The 21,823-nt window shown below is 46.9% G+C and overlaps 1 protein-coding gene across 6 annotated transcripts in view; it reads right to left on the reverse strand.

Moving 5' to 3' along the window:
- Positions 1 to 21,823, reverse strand: part of PLXNA2 (plexin A2) — a 306,134-nt gene that overhangs the window by 24,587 nt on the left and 259,724 nt on the right. For all 6 annotated transcript variants that reach the window (XM_039536888.1, XM_039536887.1, XM_039536890.1 and 3 more), the window contains 5 exons: positions 18,421 to 18,660; positions 16,123 to 16,266; positions 13,713 to 13,947; positions 9,476 to 9,618; positions 7,389 to 7,657 (listed from right to left, as the gene is read on the reverse strand). In XM_039536888.1, the coding sequence (XP_039392822.1) occupies positions 7,389 to 7,657; positions 9,476 to 9,618; positions 13,713 to 13,947; positions 16,123 to 16,266; positions 18,421 to 18,660 (1,031 nt within the window). The remainder of the gene's footprint in view (positions 1 to 7,388; positions 7,658 to 9,475; positions 9,619 to 13,712; positions 13,948 to 16,122; positions 16,267 to 18,420; positions 18,661 to 21,823) is intronic.

Raw genomic sequence — 21,823 nt, forward strand, 5'->3', positions numbered from 1 at the left:
ATGGTTTCTTCTTACTGTGGACAGAACCTACCCCCCGCCCCCCGCCCCGCGCCATGCCACAGCCCTCTTAGGGAACTATGTTCTAACCCTGACAGATACACAACTACAATCTACAATACTTCACGCTTATACATTCTAAAACATTTTGAGAACAAACATTACATTCATCCCTTAACTATTGCTGACAGTACCAGCATGTCCCAACATTCCACTGACTCGATCGTACACCTGCGGTACAGCTGTCATTGCAGAAGGTATCAACGCTTAAAGGGTTAACGTGCTCGAATTCTTTCCTTAGCTGAAGCAAAAAAGCCACTTCCTTCATCAAGGGGTCCAAGGAGTTGGAGAGCCCATAGCTCTTCACAAGCCATAGCCTGTTGTGTATCTTTTCCCTGCCCTCATCTACCATGGTTAGTCTTTGAAATCTGATCCGTGCTGGAGGTCTCAGCAAGCCATCCTTTAAACTCTGCTGTGTTTTGGAGCGACCTCCCTTTCCCTCTGCTGTGTCAGAAGAGGTCTGCGGAGCTGCAGAAACAGCTCCTTCAGAGTACTGCACTAGCCCCTCAGCAGGTATCATTTTCTACTCTGTGGTCGGCCTGGTATCTGGAATGCTGTTAGAGATCTGTCTCTGAAAATACAAAATAAACTCCTGAGGATTAAGGCAGCAGGGAACAATCCCCAGACTCAGAGAAAACCCTTTTCATATTGACCACATAAACGAAGGCAACTTTCCAAAAAAGCCTGACGCCAGAAACCAAACCCATGGCTGCTCCTCTGACTCACTGGGGTGCTGGGAATAAAACTAAACAAAAAGGGACCAGGAAAATCCCAAAATCAATATTTATGTTACTAATTTTCCCTTGCTTTGTCTAGTCTCTGAACTGCCATATGCTCCCTGTGCCAGGGATGAGGACAGTCATTTGATTTAATGTCAGCTTTCCTTCAGTCTCCCACAGGGGGAAGAGCAGAGAGGCAAAATAAATAAAGAAAGAAAGAAAGAACTGAACACCAGTTATCAAGCGCTGCCACTAGAGAGCTCAAAAGTAAAATAAAATATTTTCTCACTTTGTGGCTTCTCATTCATTATTAACTTAGGACAAAATGTTCTAACTTGGATTGTTTTGCATATTAAACAATACCCAAGGAGTTCGCAGACCCACAGGGCTGGAAGAGACCTTTACTTTGTAGGTTTCCAACTGAAACATCTGGATCTTCACACCACAAAGCTGGCTTTCAAGTTCTTAGGCTTTGTTTCTTCTGGATCCTTTGCATTCTTGCCTCTTTTAAATGACTGCTACATACTGCTAACCCATTTGCTGCTGCTAGAATGTGTATGTGCCACATGACCACCCTCCATCCCTCAAAGCAGCATCAATCCAGGTTGGTACAGTAGCAAAGGGAAAGCAGGTACTTTATAAATGTGCAGCAGGTGCTCCATTTCTCGGACAAAAGGGGGAGATGGAACAGATGTACAGAAAGGGGAAAGAGATAGTGGTGCTGGAGAAGTTTCTTTTTTCCTACATGGAGACACCTGAGGAGACCAGCTGGATGATAGGAGCAATGGGTGGTTTGGTCTCTCCATAAATGCCAGACACTGGTGTACGAGGCCCTGGGTCACACAAGGCAGGGGACAGAGATTCTGCAGAGTCTCCATCTACAATGAGGATTTTCTGAAATTCTCCCACCGCTGGTTTAGCCTCAGTGCAGCTCTGCCTGTGCTAGCAACAGGCTTCAAGGCTCCAGCTTTTTCACCACCACGTTGCCTGGCGTTGCTCAGGGCACGTCCAGATGACATGGTGCTAACGTGCTGGTGGCTGGACTATGCTGTCACTTTCCTCATGGCAAGCCCTGGTGAAGCTGCACCAAGACTAGTGCAGTGGCAGAAGAATTTCAGAAAGTTCTCAGCGTTCATTAGGCCGGTGGGTTGGAAACCTGCGTTTCATCCCAAATGCTGCCAAATGATACACTGAACCTGTAGCCACCCTCTGTGTTTGGGGCACCAGCAACGCAGGCAAGAAAGCTGGAATTTTCAAAGGAACACGGGTGTCCAAATCCCATTGAATTTCACCAGGAGCTGGGCAGCTAACTCTGTTGGGCTCCTCTGAAAATCCCAGCTCACATGCTTAACAATAGGGGAGAGGAAATTGGCACTGAAGACGGTGGGACAAACCCCTTAACCCTTTACAAAAAATGCCATGGTGTCCTATGGTAGGTTTCTCTCCCACTTACAGCAGTGTAACTCCACTGATATCAACAGGGCTACTTCTGATTTACACTGGTGTAACAGAAGGGGAAAATCAAGCCCTCGGTGTCAATGCACAGCTGGCAGGACCTGTTTTATGGTCTCAGCTGAAAGCCCCCTCCACGAGTGAACTACCTAGAACTCAGACAGTCTGCCTCAGTAGGAGGAAGTGATTGGAACTTGGAGGCGTAGCTCCATCGAGTGTAAGCATGTCACATATGAAGGTTGGATCTGTAAGGCATCCCTCCATGTGCTCTTCCATCCCTGCTCACTGTCTCCTGCAGCCATGCAACTATTTGCATTTGCAAAAACCCTGGTAATGCCCAGGAGTGAGAATTATCAAATTAAAAGCAAATTTAAACGGAGGATAATGAAGGCTCTTAGGGTTCATTTGGTTTCCCCGCATCACCTGCCATATCTGGGAGGATAATTCACAGAACTGATCCACGGGTACTCAGTTCTGATAAAACAGAGTCAATAACCACCTCCTCCTGCCTCACTGTCAGGCTCTCAAATGCCACTGCTGCTGCAGAGGAGAACTCATCCCCCAGCTCCTTGTGTATGCATTGGAATGACACCATCTGTGCCAAGTACCGATACTAGTCTTGCATGTGGCTGGCTATGCCGTATGCAAGACATACTCGCTCGACACTCCGGCACGTGGGGGAGTAGGGGTTCAGGCAGCTCCACCCTCACTCTGCAAATGGCATTTGAAACAAACAGGCCACATCATTGTATCTAGAATATGAATTGGCTGTTTAATTCCACAGAGAAGAGCAGGAAAGTGCCCTCATGAGCCCATTCTTAAAAGGGTAACATTAATCCTGTGTTTACATGGCAAAACAAAGACAGGCGATATGCTACAAGGCCCTTTTAAATGACCAAATGGGGTTGATGGGTGAGAAATAACCCCATTCACAACCATACGCCCAGTCTATTTACAAGCCCAAATTATGTTTACCATTTACCATGATGTTCATAGCAGCTAATGGAAACAGAAGCGTTTGACTGGGGAAGCAGGGCCGCCCAGAGGAGGGGCGGGGGGCCGCACAAGTGGGGCAATTTGCCCCAGGCCCCCCACGAGAATATAGTATTCTATAGTATTGCAATTTTTTTTACAGAAGGGGTCCTCAAAATTGCTTTGCCCCAGGCCCCCTGAATCCTCTGGGCAGCCCTGTGGGGAAGTTTGAACCGGGGGGGGGGGGGGGAATGTCAGTGCAGGGCTGCACCGAGGGGACTGGATAGCTTGGGGGATTAGAAATAGGATATGGAGACTTTCATATCTAGATCACTGGTTCAGGCTTCTTTCAGGATGGGGCACTATTGCATAAAACTGCTGGTCAGACCACACTAGCTACCCCGGCATTGAAAGCTCAACCCCCAGCCTCTGACTGCCAAAATAAGAGCCACACAAAGGAGTGGCTGTGTTTTCTCTCTGAGCCTTCTTTACGGTAGAAGAACATTTGCTCCTGGCTTAACTCCTTTCCTTGGTTGCAGAGAGACTCTGGGTCTGAACTGCTCCCTTTTCAGGGCTGGATCCAACACAATCCCGCCAGCCTCTGAATTTGAGAAACAAAGAAAAAAATCATACACGCTTCAAGCCGGCAGAAACTCAAAGAGAGTGATGGCTTGCCACACACAGTCCCTGTGGGTCTGGCCCTTTCTCTGAGTCTGTTTTTTCTGTCTCTGGCAATTGGACTATGACATTGCTAGGCGGGCTCTGATGTGGTTCACTGTGTTATGAGCAAAACCTGCTGGTGGTGGTAATGGGGTGAGGGACAGGAGATGGGAGGGGGATAGTGCTGAGATCACCAGCCTTGTATTTTTAGAGCACTGTGAAAAGTCATTATTGATGGCTGAGGCTGGAGACGCTTTCACAGCGACTCATCAAACCACGGGGGAAATTAACGCAGCTTCCATTTCTGAGATGAGTTATTGCCTCTACAAACACGGCCAGATTTAGAGCAATTTCCTGCCAAGTATATTCATTGTGGCTGGAGGAATCCCTGAAAACTCCCCCAAGCTGTGAATACTCCCCGTTGCTTTTGGCTGATGGCTTCAGTGTAGCGATGGCTCCATTTGTGGACTGGTGGACAGTGGTTGAGCACAGAGTAGGCCCATCCTGCATCGCGCAGCAACCCATGGGGCAAAGCTGAGACACAGTGGAATAGAACCAGGGTGACTCCTATGCGACAGGGCCCTGAAATGCTGTCAGTGCGAGTGCAGGGACACGGACGGCTCAGGGAAGCGGGAATAGGAGGCAGCCTGTTGCCTCAGAGTCATGGGACCCAATCTGACCCAGGTTACTAAATTCAATGTTTGTCTCATCTGCAGACTGTGTGTGTGACCTAAAGTGAGTCACTTCAGCTGCCATTTACCTCAGCTCCCCAACAGTAAAATGGGGAAGTTCCTTCCTTATTGGATGCGGGGGCTGAGAGGATAAAATCTATTAATGACTGAGGTGCACAGATATTGTAGGGATGAAGGTCAAGTAAGTAGATACATAGAACAAAAGCCCTTATACCACAGTGACACTGCAACTTTTGTTGTGCAGCATCATGAGAGACGGGTAGGACTGATTGGGCCAGGGAGGCTGAACCCCTAGATGCAGGCCAGAGAAGGTCTGAAGTGAGGTGGAGGTGTTTTACCACTGCTCTCTCCCTGCCAGCCTAGACTCTGGGTCTGTTACTTACCCTGTCCATCTAGGCTTTTATGCCATGCTCATCTCTAGAATATCTGGACCCAGCTTAGCAGATGCTCAAAAGCAGGCAGTACTGTACAAACATGCAAGAAGGGAGGTCCCTGCTCTGACGAGCTTGCGGTCTAATGAAGCAATTTATAGACACAGATGAAGGGATGCAATCAGGTGCTTATAACTCTGGAACCTTTTTCCCCATACAATTCCCCTCACATTTAAAATGAAAAAAGCATAAATGCCAAGGTTTTTCCCTTTCGCTTTGATCTGGCACAGGCTGATTAGAAAAGCTCTGCACTCAAAAAGCGAACAGATCAGCTCAAACGAGATCAGGCCTATTGTGGTCCCTGCAGTAGCGCTCTCCTAGGCCCTGCTTCAACCTCTGAAACAATAATTAAATGCAAACATGCAACTGGATGGCCAGTGTTTTACAGGCACAACACCAACGTTATGTCTCCAGTAACACTCACTCTTGTGCAGTGGGTGCCCCTAAAAAAGCGATAGCCAGTAGGCTGTGATACGATGTGTGAGCTCACCAGCATATTCCCCATATTTAGAATAAGATATTCCACAAATACCACTGTCCAAATCAGACACTGCAGGCTAGTGAATACTGAGGGGTGAGCGGCGCCCACTGTAGCACTTTCTATTACTCATGGGCAGTGTTTGCCTTTAAGGTTTAGTGGAACCCACTGCTCTGGGTTCAAGTGATGTCTCCTTATGTGCCTCACTTAGAGTAACATCAAAAGCTTCCCCTTCTTTTCCAAATCCCAAAATACCTGAATTAATTCCATGTTGCCCCCACTCTCTTTGGACAAGCAGGGTGCTACTCTACGAAAGAAATGTGGCCAAGATGCAAGAGCCTCCGCAACAAACTCTGTGTGTGCCTGTCTGCCCTAACGCCGCACTAATGTAGCCTTGAACAGAAGAAGAGTCGGGACTGGCAGCAGAATCAAACACATAGAGCAACGTGAATTCTAAGAAACACACTGCGTGCTTTTGTCTCAATGACTATGGTGCCTTCACACACTCAGATCAGTTAGGCTGCAGGATACTGGCCAAGATTGCCCCAGATCATTCTCCCTCCAGCCCCCACACCATTTCCAAATCCCAAGGGAATCCCTTTGCTTTTATTCTCACCCTTAAGCCAGTTTCCTCCATCTGGCATCTGCTTCCCCTGCCAGCCCAGCTGGAAGATGGACTGAGATGCAGGGGGAAGAGAAATGGTCTGACATTGAGATACCAGCATAACCTCAGGGGTCATCTGGCACCAATGAGACTGATGGTGCTGTCAGCCTTCACTCAGTGATGATGAGAGGAGGCCTCCAGTCCTGGCTCAGCTCACTCCACCTCATGGGCGCCAGGACACCCCATTTGTCAAGCAGGACTCTCTAGGGGTGGAGGTGTTGGCACACCGTGAAGTTTCAGTCATGCTACATGGACTGGTGGCAGAAAGAAAAATGCAGTGCTCCATCGGGAGCCTCTAAGAGTCCATCCATTTCCCTTCCCTGTCTCTAGAAACATGGGGTTAACGCTATCATATGTTTTCATGGATGGTTGCACAGCATCTTAAACTTGATCCAAGAGAACTATTACCTCTCGTACTTCCCTTTCACTCCTAATCCACCACTGTCCCCCTTGACCCCACTCATTCCTCCCCTCCTTCTGCACAACAGAACAGGGCACCCCCACCCAAAACAGCCAAAGACAAAAAGGAACCAGCTCTGAGCAGGGTCCCCAGTCCCTTCGAGCCTCCCATCCCCCAAAGTGAACAACAAAGAAGTGACAAATCCAATCTCTTCAAGATAACCAGGTTAGAAGCAAGGGGAGCTGCCCACCAAGAAACCACCTGGGCTGGGAATAAAAAAAACTGACATCTGGAAAACGTAGAGTAAAATTGCTAATGTCCCTGAAGGTCAGGGGTCACCCTGCCAATGCTGAGTAATGCGTTTTTAACTGTCAAGCTGTCCAAACCTCCACCACACACTCTCGCTTATTACTGTCAACCAGGTCACCCAGGCTGGAGCCACTCTCCCCCCATGCTGAGCCTTCCCAGGGCTCCCAGTGCAACTAGATGGAAAGATCATACCTGGATCTCCCCCCACCCCCCTCAGTATCTGAGAGGCCAAGGGAAGTGGAAAAGCAATGAATAGCATGATGGGAGTTGCACATGGCAAGTTCGTTCTGCACTTCGAGGGTCTGTCTGGACTGGGGTTTCCTTGCTACCCACTGCCAGATCCTGCTATATGCAACTTTTCTTTGGGACTTGCCAGTGTGTGTGTGTGTGTGTTTTAGCCACTGGTAGCCATGCGGCTTTCATTGCCCCCACCCCTTCCCCCCGCCAAGGCTCTTCCCTGGGTGGAGAGGGGACAGCAACTGCATGACTGCATGATGTTGGTTCCTTTATCTGGGCATGCCCCTGCAGCTTCCTCCCCCTACCACTCATCTTACCTGCGCAGGAGCAGTTTGGGGTGATTCTTATTCTCCAGGTTCTTCTCAATCAGGTCTGAGAGCAGCTGCTTCAGCACATCAGTTGCGTATTCCAGCTTTCCCTGCAGGCCCGTCATGATAAGGGAAGCCACATTGCCACGGTCGCGCATGGAGAAGCTACGCTGCAGCTCCAGGGTCCGGATGAACGTCAGCAGAAACACCTTGTTGTTGATTAGCTGGGCAAAGAGCTTCAAGGCCTTCTCCACATTCTGCTGCCCGTTCCCTTGGACCTGTAAGCAGAGGACAACAATCTCAGCAAGCCACTGAAGAAACAGTGCCCCTATCTCTAGCTCTAGTTGCCTTCACCATTGCTGTGAATCAGACTCGCTGAACACCAATGCCTCTGCTTTGAGGCTGAAAGCCCTACAAGTGACATACATTTTGTACTTATTCTGCAAAAAAAAAAAAAAAATGACACTCCCATAAGTAAATTAATTACTAATTTAGACTATTGCTTTATTATAGAGAAACAGTAAAAAATTAATTGAGGCTTTCAGCCAGTCCTGGTTTTAAGTAATTCATTATGAGTCAAAATGATAAACTACATTAAGCAATTCTTTACTAAACATCTTGGAGCCGTATATATTGGTTCTACTGACGTTATATAATTAAACAACTGTGTAATTGGCAACACATTTATCACTCCTGCAGTTCTGTTTTTCATAAGTGAAACCAATAAAAAGCGGCCACATTTGTTAGAAAATCAGCTTACTTGGCAATTTAAATCATCATCATATGTGGGACTGGAAAATGTTGAAGATTGGCAATGGGAGAAGTCGATTCAAAAGCAGCCTGTCTGAGTTTAGTGCTTGAGTTGTGGCCAGCTGTTTGCTGTTAGAATTTTCATCTAATTCATTAATTTTAATTAGAGCTTTTTTATTATATTAATAATCTTTTATTTCTATAATGCCTTTCATGTCAAAGGATCCCAAAGCGTTACTACAAATGATATGCAGGGATCCCTTCATCCACCAGTGAAATGCAGTCACCTCTAGAGTGATATACAGGGATTGCTCAATACCACACAGCACTGTTTGGCCAAGAGCACATTTAACTGGAACTTGAAGGGGGGATTTATGGAAGCAGAACACAATTACCCATACTGGAATCTGGCCAGGATAGCAGGAGCAACACCTGCTCATGTCAACGATACCGGGGAAAATATAATGACCAGAAGTGGTCAAGGCCTCTCTTTTACGTCTCATCCCAAAGATGGTGGGTGAGTCCTCAGCTGGTGTCAATTGGCATAGATCCATGGACCTCACTGGAGCTATGCCAATTTACCAGAGTTGAGAACTAGCTCAATACCTCCAGGGCCTCTGATGCCATGCTGGGGCACTAACTCAACACCAACTCAAAGGGAAGAGAGCTACATGATCACTGGTATTACTTTCTGCAGCACCAGGGTTTGCTTTGAAGGCCTCTCGTCCAGGTACTGACTCAACCCAATCCAGTGTTGTTTGCAGGATTCTTATCCTGCAACACAGCATTGACACTGAAATTTTAATGAATGGCTTATCTAAAAAAAAAAAAAGGGCAGGGGGGGAATGAAAACTGCCGACGTACAGCAAATCCTGGGCCAGGTCATCCCAAGGTGAAAAGCTCATCCCTTGCGGGATCACAGCAATAAGTAGCCGGATACCCTTTGCTTTTCTCTCCACAATAAAGGGATTAAAAGAGACTTTAAAAAGACACTGATAAGGAAGGCAGCCAGTTTGCTGCTGGGCTTGCAAGCTCCATGGTAGTGCTTTAGCAATGAAAATAATATAAAAAAAACAAAACTCAAAACCAGCCCCAGAAGAGAGCAAGAGAAAGCAAGCTGTGTGTTAAACTGATAAAATGCCGGGCCATTTGTTAAAATGAACTCTGTGCTTATTTCACTTACCCGAGCGCTTCTAATAAGATTCAACGAGGGAGGTTGGGAAGGTGCTTCACAGCTCTGTGAGTTTCAATCTAGCTTCCCAGAAAGGACCAGGAAAATAGTCCAAACTATGTAAGCACTAGGAGCAGCGGAGAGAGGGAGAGCATGCGCCCAGCCATTTCATTACCTCCAGCTCACGCAGGACGGGGTGGTCCTCGATGCCAGGGAAAAGGACCCTCATGGCATATGTCCGATAATCAAGGTATGGGATCCCGGAACGATCAAGGTCACTGGTTAATTCATTGATGTCTGTCTGCAGCTCCGCAAAAGCTATTGGGGGGGGGGGGGGGAGGAAAAGGCCAGGAGGAGAGAGAAAAAGAAGTGAAATCAAAGGGGACCATGAGGAATTGAGTCTAAACAACAGGGGCTTTGGGAACAGCCAGCAGTCTGCCTTCCTGGTAGGCAAATCCAGGACAGCAAATGAGCCATCTTGGGAAGCTTGGTCACTGTAGGACCTCGCTGTGTCGCTCAGACATGCCATCATGGCTGGGAGACACTTTCACAGCAGCAGCAGAGAGAGGGAGTGTGGGTGCGCACAAGTACGTGCAAACACTGTGCAAAGAACAGATGCTGAGGATAAAAGATGTTTGCTAATTTGTATGCAGTTCACACCTTGTGTACAAGCACCTAAAATACCTTGAAAGGCTCCAGCTAGAAATAAGGATACTCTTTTTAAATTGTTGTGCCTACCACATTCTCTCTCTCTCTTCTCTACAAGTAAAACCACTAACCTAATATCATGCTTCAGGGCCTACAATGCAGGCTGCAGGGATCAGGAAGGTATTTATCTGTCCATGTATGGTACAGCATAGACACAGATATTATGGAGGTTCGTGTAGCGGGGGGTGGAGGTGAGGTGAAGTGAAACATAAGATGCTGGATGGAGTACTATACTTGATGGACTGATGATGCGTCCATCCATAGTTTCTAGGACTTCAGCTAGGCTCTCCTTAACCATGAGTCCATTTGTCTGTCCTACATTCATGTCATTCTTTGCCTTGTTTGCAAGGGTCTTCTCATATTTTGTTTGGCTGTGTGTGCTGATGCAAATTTCAAGAACATGAATATAGATCATTCTCTGAAATTCGCTGCATTCTGTTTATTTTTTCCCTTGATCCACCAAGCTTCCTTCAAACTAGATAAAACATCTTTTCTAGGATGCACAACAGCAAACCTTCCCAGAATGTTTTTTTGTTATTGTCAGAAGTCAGCTCCAGGTTAGCCTGCTGCCGCTTGGCTTCCAGCAAGCATCATTTAAGTCCCATCTTTGTATCCCTGCTGGGATGCCAAGCCCAGCCTGTCTTGTTGCTAGGGACTAGATTCCTACACTCTGAAATGTGTAAGTGACAATTTCAACGAGTTAAAACAAGTACAAGCAAGTAGAGGAGGAAATTCTTTCTATCCCAAAGGTTCTGCTCTTGCTAACTCAATGGCCGCTGCTGGGAAGAGTTTATTTTTTCACTCGCAGTTATGCTGCCAAAAGAGAAATGTGATTATTAACTGAGATTTTTATCTAGAGAGGTTATTTGTCTGAACTCCTCAATCTCTTTGATGCAGAGCATGCTGCATAGAAGACAACTTGGATCGTATCCACACGCACCCTTGGTACCTGCATGAACCCTCTTATATGCACCCTCCACCACAAGTGCTCAATCTCCTCTGCAAAATGTACTGACTCCCACTTCCTCTGAACCTACGCACACCCCATTTACAAATGCACAGCTCCCTACACCCTCAACACAGGCCTTTGAATGTGTATACACTGATTCTCAGCCACCCAATGTACAAATTAGCTTCTATCCCTACCTTTCACCCCATGTAAAAATGCACATCCGTGACACAGCCCCGCAATGCAGTACCCCCAATACTCTCACCCCTCCCAGAATGTAATCTTTGACAGCAAAGCCTGAGCACAGGAGAGCAGCCCTGTGGTGTCTGCACCTGCACTACACTCCCAGCCTGTTTTCTCCTCAGCATCTAGGATGCCATGCTGGGCTCCCGGAGGCAGGCTTCCAGCAGGTGCAGCGTGGACTCTTTTCTCTCTTTGTGGGCCAGGATTATTCCACTTTCTGGTTCTGTCTCATTCCTTGTCAGAACCATACAATTCCTATGGGGTCAGAGTCCCCTTATGTCCATACGAAACCCCTTCAGCAAGAGGCCATTAGAGAATGAGACATATTGACCAGGCACCCTGGGGCCTGAGCAGTTTCCACAATGTAATCTCGATGTGTCACTTTAAGCAGGATCAAACTCTAATCCTATTCGCCGCACATTAGGCTGTGTCTGCATCCGATACACTTGTTATGGCCTTCCCTAGTTGTGGGGGCAGGTGTGCTTGCCTCGAAGGTGCAGAGAATCTCCCGCTCTCTGAGCGCATGAAGGCAGACACTGACCTAACCTTTCCTCTGAAGCTATAAACAGGCTCAGGAGGCCTTAGATTCAAACCAGTTCAAAGGCAACGCAGTATAAACAGGAGCTGGTTACCAGGGAAACCAGACCTGAGACTAGGTAATAGAGTTGGCATCAAATCAATGGAACTCAATGAGAGGAAAACTCTGCTAGGCAATATGAAGTTTCTCAGGAAAAGGGGTCAATTTATAAACTGATTGCCTACAATTTTTCACCATGGTGATTTTTAAAAATTTTTATATAACATATCTGCCAACATGTAGAGGAGAAGACGATTAGCTATGCTGAGCAGGAAAGGGGAGAGGTAGAGAAATCTGCATATAACATGAACTCATCAAAGAATAGAGCTCAGTAAAGGGCTGTAGAAAATTCAGAGCTACAGTGCCACGATACAGAAAGTGTGTGGTGTCTGTCTGTGTGTTTTAGTGACTGCGTATGTGTTCATATGTCTGTGCAGGACTCTGCCTGTGTGTTTAACTATAGCCCTGTCTACACTAGGGGATTTGAGCAAAACATTCCCACTGGCACTCCCACTGGTTCAACTGCCCTGAAGCTGGGGAGGCCCTAGTGGAGACAAGGCTCTGGGGACTTCTGAAGGTTTTACCACTGTGTCATTTAACTAGCTCAGAGCCAAAAATGCTCACAGCTTCATTGTTCTAGGGCTCCTTAACATTGATGCAGCTGATCTTGTGGGAATTTCCCACTGAAATCCTGTGGGGCAGACCAGGCCTGTGTGTGAATGCATGTCCAGGCATTTTGGTGAGTGAATGTGCCATTTTCAAATGTTCCTGCAATTTAGTTGAAATGGATAAAAGGAGGTGAAGTGGATTTAGCGTTTACCAGTGAGAGAAGAGGAGCAGTAGCAAAGCATGCGTTCCTGACTGACACAAACAAGCCGTGGACTGCAGCTGCATTTTTTTCCTGACATGACAGCACCTAGAATTCCTCAGAAGTCACCCTGTTCTAGTCATTTGTCAGTGCCGTGACTGTCTGAAGCCCTGGAAATCCCAAAGGGGGAGGCTTTGGTCTAGATTAGAACATTTTGCAATAAGCTGAAGGGACATAGCCCCATCCTTAACAGAGGCTTGTGTGAGGGAGGATCAGGAATCCAGGCAGAACTTGGACACAAACCCAGGATTCCTTCAGGGTCTGCTTTCCAGGAGGATGTTTTTCCTCCTCTTCCATGACCTTAGATAGCGAAATCCAGGCACCTGCCTGTGTGGGCGGATTGAGGGAATCATTAGAAATCCCTGCTTGATTTCTAAAGAAACCAACTGGGCCGACACAGCAACACTTCCAGGAAGCCCCGCCTGAGTCTGCAACCAATACGCTCTGTGAGGGAGAGAGACGCCAGATCCAGGCTAGCTGGATCTCATCTCACATTCCCCTCCTACTTTTGTTTTTCATTTTCATGCTAATTCTGTCCTGCTCTGATAGCCCTGCAGACCCCAGGACACTGACAGCTCTCCCATCGCTGTCTCAGACTTACCCTGGGGTGGAGGGGAGAAAAGAGGCTCCCATCTAAGTGGGGCGCTCTGCATCCACAGCTCCTCTGCAGATGCGATGGTGCCAATTGCAATGCAGACACTCTTCCAGTAGGAAAGGAACAGAGCTGCCAGCTCGGGAGTGAGTGAGAACCTCTCTAATTCAGACACTGGGGGGATTTTCAATTGGTACGTTACATTTACCCAGTAAGGAAGAGGAAACCATTTCTTGCCAGGTCTGTGAGATTTGGAGATGGCTCAGGGCAGTTCAAATGCCTGGGTGACATGGACGGGTTACACAGGGCTCTCAGAACAGAGACCCCTACCTGGCATTTGGAGTTGCACCTTTGGCCTCCCTGTAATTTCTGCTAATGTGCACAGCCCCACGTACGCTGGCTTTGGGGAATGCAGTTACGTCAAAGCCCATTCCCCTTTGCCCCGTCCTGAACACAACAACAACAGGGTACTGACCCTCCTTGCATTCCAGGGCCACCCGAGACTCCAGGTTGTCCATCTGCATCTGGAGCCTCTTGAGGGTGAGGTCGTTCTCCCGGGACTTGCGCTTGTACGCGATGAGGACGATGATGACAATGATGAGAAGCAGGCTGCCTCCCGCCGCAATGCTGACGATGGCGGGCAAGGTCAGCAGGCTGTCCGAGATCACATTCACCGAGCCGGGGGAGAAGACGATGCCGCCCACGTGCACCTAGCCAAGCAAAACACAGGGGGGCTCAGCCAGCGGGCTCTGCCTGCTGTGACCAGATGAGGAGGGTGGGGTGGGCAGTTACACCTGCTGGGGCTGGTATTTGGGTGAAGAACTGATCAGCCTTGAGAGTATCTCCGCCCCTTTTAGGCAAAGCCAGTGTGCCTCCCATGTATTTGATACTCTACACATTAACTATAAGCTCTACCGAGAAACACTGGGTCCCCCGTCCTAAATTCCTTTGTCGTTTAGTTTGGCTTCCCATTTCAGGGACACTGGGCTCTCCCCATCTATTCTAACATGTGCTCTCTCTATAGGTCCCTTCACCACAGCGTGAAGGTGCCCAGTTTCTTCCTGCTGCCCCAGGATCTGTCTTGTTTGGTCAGCTTCAGCTACTGCATGACAAGACATACAAGTGCTGTGACTGCAGCCTGGTGCTTTCTCCAACATCTCACTCTGTCCCTGGCTTATGCTGTTCCGTACTGATATCTGATGGAAAATCTCTGGTCCTTGCTTATAAGCTGAAGAAATCTCTTCTCGTTTACTCCCTAATATTTTGGACGCTGGAGCAGAAAATGTCTCTCCATTTCAATCTCTCCTCTGTCATGTTGGAGGCTATGCTGTTCCTCTCTGGTTTTGGACTGTGCTTTCTCTCTCCCATTTCCCATGTCTAGCTTACGGTCACTCATCATGCACTTGGTAAGACGTTGTCTTTGTTCATCACCTTTCACTGTGGAGAGGTTTCTGCCACTACAATGGCTTTGACCTCTCATCATGAAGGACACTGGATTCACCTCTGGAACTACCACTGCTCACTCCTGACACAATCCCAGCAGTGCTGCTGACCACACTCTGTTCTGCTCACTCACCCATGCTGGGGAAACTGATTTCTTCCCTAGTGGTTATCTCAGCAGGAGAGAAAAGCCAGGGACAAGAAACAGTGGCCTCTGAATAACTAGTGCTCGTTCTCCCTGCTCAGACGCCTGATAGATTTTCTCAGCTCCCAAAGCCCCTTTCTTTATTGGTTAGGGAGATCATTCCCCAGTCTGCAAAGATGCCATCAGAAGACATGGTAAACAGTCTGTCTCAGTCACAACTAAGACCATATGAACACTGGCTGCCTTCAAAAAAGGGGCACAGCCTATTTGAAACACACAGACGGCTTCAGTTCATGATAAATACGTCAGCCTTTCACTATCTCAGGCTTTGTTCTTATTATCTGATGGCTCCATTTGACTTTCATTTCACAGGCTTTCAACTCCCTTTTGTAAACTGTGGACATTAGAGACAGAGTGACAATTCCACTGGCAAAGGAGTTCAAGGAAAACCAAGAAAGCGGGCTGGGTGAGAAGAGAAAAGAGAAGAGGCTATATATGAAAGCTGTGGTATAAACAGACTGGGGGTTAAAATGGGTTAGGGTTTTCTTGAATGTGCCAAGGCCTCAGATATAAGCAACTGTCAGCAGGGAAGCTCTAGTGTGAATTATACTGTGATATTTCAAATATGTTTTGGTTGCCGAACTTGAAGAAAAATAAATCTCAATTAAAGCCTCATTCGAGCTCTACCCAGACACTTCAGCAGCTGCCCACTTGGTCTCCAACTGCATCAGAGAGGAGTAACACTGCAATAAATGAAAACACAGGAGCTGCCATGCTGGATCAGCTGCTAGCCCATCAAATTCAGTACTCAGCAGAGGCCAGTCTCTGATGCTTCAGGAAAAGGCAAAAATCCCCCTAATACACCTGGCCCATTGTACTATGCTGTCCATGGAAGCAAAATTCCTTCCTGACCCCTGCAGATGTTACAGGAAATTCACTCATGCCTTACAGAATGAACAACAAATAAAGAACGGTGAAAGAATATGATAAGAATATGATACCTGGTACTGATGTCCTGCTGACACAAATACTTGAGTTTCCTGGAATCTCTAGCAAGCCCGGATAGTAGGAGGGCATCTCCAATGAGAGGATAGAGATTTCCTCCTTTCTAATCCACAGCAATGCTTAACTTCCTATTAAACAGCCATAAAGGGAGGTAAATCCTATCTGATTCCTGACAACTCTAGGAGAAATGGCACTCAGCTGCCTCAGTGAGCCATACAAGGAAGGAAGGAAGGAGGGCAGGAAAGATTAGATACATAGGTATATAAGGTAGCTACATGGTGTGTTTTGATCTCACCATAACTTTGTGCTGCCCGGTGAGGTTGGGGGGTTCACACAGCAGTTGGGTCTCAGACACAGTGACAGCACAGGGGGTATCTCCAATCAGGACAGTGTAGTTTAGCTTTGCTCCTCCGGAAGCTGGTGGGCACAGATTTTTGCCCTATTGACAAAGGTAGAGAAGACTGTATAAAGATTCAGCGTGTTCCTTGGTCACTGCTCATCTGCCCTTTATCCTCAGTCATAGCTTGCATGTGCTTCGAAAGGAAAGCCTGGGTGTCACCCCTTTCCAATTTCCACTGGCTTCTCTCTCCAGTTGGCAGAACATTTTTATATCATTTACACCCTAGGTCCCAATAATGGAGGGTGGAGAAAACAGGCCTACAAGGGGTATTACTGTGTCTAAGGCTATGACTACACTAGAAACTTCAAAGTGCTCCCGCGGGAATGGTCCTGCGGGTACGCTCCCGCGGCAGCGCTTTGAAGTGCGAGTGTGGTTGTGCGGGAGCTCTCCCAGCGCTCCTGGTAATCCACCTCCACAAGGGGATTGGCTCTCAGCACTAGGAGCCTGTCTACGCTACCACTTTAAAACGCTCAAACTTGCTGCACTCAGGGGGGTGATTTTTAACACCCCATAGCTAGCAAGTTAGAGCGCTATAAAATGTAAGTGTAGACAAGCCCCAAGGCTATGTCTAACTGTGCACCTTACAATGAAGCAGCAAAGAATCCTGTGGCACCTTATAGACTAACAGACATTTTGCAGCATGAGCTTTCGTGGGTGAATACCCACTTCTTCGGATGCAAGCTGTCTGTTAGTCTATAAGGTGCCACAGGATTCTTTGCTGCTTCTACAGAACCAGACTAACACGGCTACCCCTCTGATACTTGACACCTTACAATGGTGCGGCTGTGTGGCTGCAGCTGTGCCGTTGTAAGGTGTGCTGTGTGGCTGCTCTTTATCGCTGGGTGAGAGCTCTTCTGGCAACAAAATTAAAACCACCCCCAACAAGGGGCAGTAGCTTCATCGCTGGGAGCGTGGCTCCTGCTGACACCGACGCTTTTCGTCACTAAAACTTTTGTCATTCAGGGGGGTGTTTTTTCACATCCCTGAGCAATAAAAGTTTTAGTGACGAAAGTGCCAGTGGTGACACAGCCTAAGCTTGTTGTACTGTTGTGTCTCAGGTCTGGTGTGTACCTTCAATTGGCACAATGATGTCAGATAGAGAGGTGATTTTTTTAAAAAAACCAATAAAAGCTATAATGTAGACACCGTTATACCAGTGTAAGATGGGATGGCTAATTTTCTTTGCTAAACCAGAATAAGCTATACAGATATAACCACTTATATACTGGTATAATGGTGTCCATGCTTTTTGGGAGGGTTTTTGCGTGCCACTTTAACTATGCTGGCACAGTTAAAGCAACAACACTTTTAAATGTAGACAAGGCCTCAGATTTGTGAGATCCTCAAGCTAATAAAACTTTACGTGGTACAGTAGGGGCATGATTTTTTACGACACTACTACTCTGGAAAAAACCCTAGTGAAAACACAGTTATACCAGCAAAAAAGTACTTTTGCCCATATATCTTATTTCATTCAGGGATATGGTTTAATACGCTATACCTGCAAAAGCACTCCCGCATCTACATTAGGAGGGTGTGCCAATACAGCTATACCACAAACCTTTTTCTAGTGTGGACAAGGCCTAAGAATGTGGGCAATTGAATTACCCAGACAAAGTTCCCCTGGGCTCAGGAATTTTCCCCACACCTTATAAGGTAAGAAGTTTTTACCTTCTCTTCCTTGTTCACTTAGAAGGTCATAAACAAATGGCATCACGCTCAATAAGAAATATTTGAAGTTGCTACAATATCTTTCAACCCAAGGTGCTTATGCAGCACCACATAAATAATGCCATATCTGGAAGGTGCTGCACAACACTAGAGCAAACCCCTGCTCACACAAAAAGCCCTGCATGGGTCTTTAAAATTCATGCAGAGCTGGCAGTTTTTAAGGTCTCACCTGAAAGACCCTCAGAGTAAAGTGCATCTACCTACTTGGGAAGGGTGAAGGGCTGAGTCAACCTGTGACATCAGAGATCCTGTGTATTTGAACCTTCCCCTCTCCTCACGGAGTTTGCCAGCTGACCAGCAACTCTGAAACAAGGTCTTGATCCCCCGCCCTGCTCCTGGGGCTTAGACTTCACTCTTTCCCATGCCATTCATTTCCCATTCTGGCGTACGCAGCTTTCTGAACTAAAGAGAGAGCAGCTGGACTGTGCAAACTACTGGAACTAACATCTCCGGCATTCGTACCTTGAGGATGATGGGCGATCCCGGCTTCTGATCCAAAACCCCAGTAGGGCTCAGAAGCTCAAATGTTGGGTTTGGGTAGTAAACAAATTTAGTGTCATTATAGATCAGCAGGGACTGCACGTTGTTAAAGACAAAGCCAAATTCGTCCGGTCGCTCGACAGCATCCAAGCCAGGTCGGTACTCGGGAGTGAGGGGTGGAGCTAAGCAAGTCAGGGTAGTTGTGTTCACAATCTTACAGACCTGGAGAGGAAAGGGAAACGAGAGAGGAAGATTAACACTTTGAATGAGAAATCTCTTTCACGGTCTGATCTTTGCCCAGACATAACACTCAGTGGCAAATTGACTTCTATGAAGTTACACTCATTTAGGCTTTGTCTACTGTACGGTTGCTAATTGTCTTTTAAAACCCTTACACCAGAGCTGAATTTGGCCCTTTCAGACTGGAAGATACCTAAGATTCCAAATCTATCCCAGATGAAACAGGCCATTGTCCTCAGACTTGTTTAACTGGCCTCTATCTGAAATAGCTGCATTCCTATTCCTAGTGGGGAAGGTGCCCACAGCATAAAAGCTACCATTATGGTTGCTGGCCTGAGCAGAGGGTATGGGAGGTGAATTTTCTTCTTAGTTTAGAGCTGGCCTTTCCAGGGCAGGCCAGAGACATGTGGCTAGAGGGCCAGGATATGGGAAGCTGAGAAGGGTCCAGAGGGGTATGTATTACACAGGAAGGACCATAGTTCTAACCCACTGGCAATAATGTGGAAGTGTTACCAAAACTAATCAGTGCAACTCACACACACATATGCACACAGACACAGAGTTGCAAGGTGTTAATAAAACCTCTTGCAGGCACTCTCTTTTGTGCTGATCTGAACCTGGCTGCAGTCATTGCTTTGAAAAGCATGGCACTCAGTAGCTGTGAAAGGGGTTTCAGCTGCATTTGTCTATCTTATGTCTCTCCCTCTGCAACTTGGCGAGTAGGAAAGAGGAGAGCAGACTAGAATTTGCCTTTATGCTGAGCCTGTGAACACCTGGTATCTTTTTAAACTTTACAATGCAATGAGCTAGGGACTGAGGACCAAATTCAGAGGAACCTACACTAGTTTAAATGAGTGTGAGCGGGTGTTACTGACATGTTGTGGGTGGGTGGAAGTGAAGGGCTGTAGCAGGAAAAACAGACAATAAGAGGCAAAAGTGGTGCTTATGGAAGTCAAATCATGTCTGTCTGTCTGTCTGTCTCTCTCTCTCTCTCTCACACACACACACACACACACAGAGATAATACAGTGAAGGGGATGTCAGCATTTTCTGAAGGAAACCTTATTTGAAATATTTGCCTATATAAGTTACCCTTATGGGCTGAAAGCCGGCTAGGAGATTTTGGGAGGAGCAAGTTGAGGGATAGTCTGCATCCACAGCACCTGAGGCTGTGATGTTATTTGTCCTCCCATTCTCTCAGGGCTTTGGAGCAGAGCCAGGAGCTGGAGCGTGGAGCAGCTCCGGAGCAGTAGGTTTTTGCCTGGAGCTGGAGCGGAGCCGGAGCACTGCTCCAAAGCCCTGCATTCTATTGAGCCTGGCCAGTACTTGAAGAGGACAGGAATGCCCAAAGGCTGTAAGCAGCTATGTGGGTTCTACAGAATTTTGCAGTCTTCCTTCCAAATCAGTACTGAATTTCCAGCACAGCACTAGGGAGGGTTACAGGAATAATACAAAAAAACAGAGTTCTAATCTCTCCTGGTTTCTAATGGCACTAAGTTATAGGGACCCTTGTATGCTAGCTAAATCTGACTTGGCTAATTGCATTCTGCCTCTCTAAATTCCCTCTGCAGATTCTGATGGATTGGTATTTAGCCAGAATCATTTGCTTAAGCTTGAATCATTAAAGTCTCGTTTTTGGGAGAGTTTGTGTGTCCTCTAAACCAGCACAAGGACACAAGAGTGGAGCTGGAGACAGAGCTTCAAACTGAAAATGGCTTAAACAACTAAAGAATCACAAACCAGACTGCTAAGTCCTTTTTTCTCTTCTGCTGCTCTGTACTTGCCAAACACGCCTTTGAACTGGACCCATAATTAATGTCTGGTCTTGGCTACACATTTGTGATCGGAGACAATCTTTTAATACCAAAGGGACGGAAGAATAATCAACTGATACTGAAGGATTCTAGGTAAAATGAAGGTCGACTCCTGCTGGGCTGAGGATGCCCATTGCTCTCTCTTTCTGTATGGGGAAGAGTTTGTTTGGAGGCAGAGCACAGCTTTCTCTGCTAATTTATTTAGAAACCAGGCCCTATAAAGCTTCAGGGGATGTTTAATTTGGCCTCCCTCCACAAACAGAAGATTTAATTCCACTCAGATTTGTGTATTTAGAATTATCTTTGTAATAATAATAATAATAATTAATAAAAGCAGAGCTCAGACCTGAGCACGGGGGAAAGGGAAAAGGCCTGACTGCTAACTAATTAACCCTTCCCAGGATAGCACTCAACAAGTTCAGTCTTTTTGCAACATGGAAAGAGTATTCTCAGGTTCAACTGGTGCTGAATGTTAAAGTGAGCATACATCTCATTACAGCGTGCATGGACACTACCTAGACACCGGCAAACTGAGGTTTGCTTCAGCTCAGCTTCCTTGAGTGGAAAGAGCTAAATTAATATTAAGTGTTATTTCTGCAGCATCAGGAAGGACAGAGCACTGGACTGTCTCAAGAGATCTAGATTCAGTCCCCTGCTCTGCCGCAGACCCCCTGTGTGTCCTTGAGAGATTCGTCTCATGTATGCTGTGCCTCGGCTCTCCATCTGTAAAATGGGGAGGATACTTCTTCACCTCACAGGGATCTTGAGATTTAGGTGCAAGTTCGGGGACGTACAGTTTCTTTTAATGGTTCTTGCGGATTGAGAACCACTGCTCTAGTCTTATACCAATTCCGCTAATCCCACTTCTATCATTTTAGCAGAGAGACATTTCCTCCCCAACATGGTGGAATTCAAAAGACTCCTGAACCATTCACAGAACACCTCAGCAAGCTGGGCCTGTTCTCTTCCCTACATCCAATATTCCTTCCACTATCCCCCCAAAATCTGAAACACCTCCCTTCTTAAAATCAGTCTATCAAGTCTGACCCTTGAGCTTCTCTGTGCTGAGCAGATCTAAAAAGTCATTTTGCTTCAGAGTGAAAGCAAAACTGTTTCCATGCAGAATGGCTCTTGAAAGTCACTAAATAATAATAATAAACTGGATTTTTACAGCATTCTGGGCGCCTCATTCAGGCTCATAAAACATCCAAATGCACAACAGCTCAAACAGATAAAACAGGACAAGATAAATGATAACCATCATTAGTTAACGTCCAGTCGCTGTGTTTGGCGTCATAGCAGCACAAAGGCTGTTACCACGGCTGGGTGAC

Source organism: Mauremys reevesii, linkage group 4 (assembly GCF_016161935.1).
Source record: "Mauremys reevesii isolate NIE-2019 linkage group 4, ASM1616193v1, whole genome shotgun sequence".
In the NCBI taxonomy this organism is placed as follows: Eukaryota; Metazoa; Chordata; order Testudines; family Geoemydidae; genus Mauremys; species Mauremys reevesii.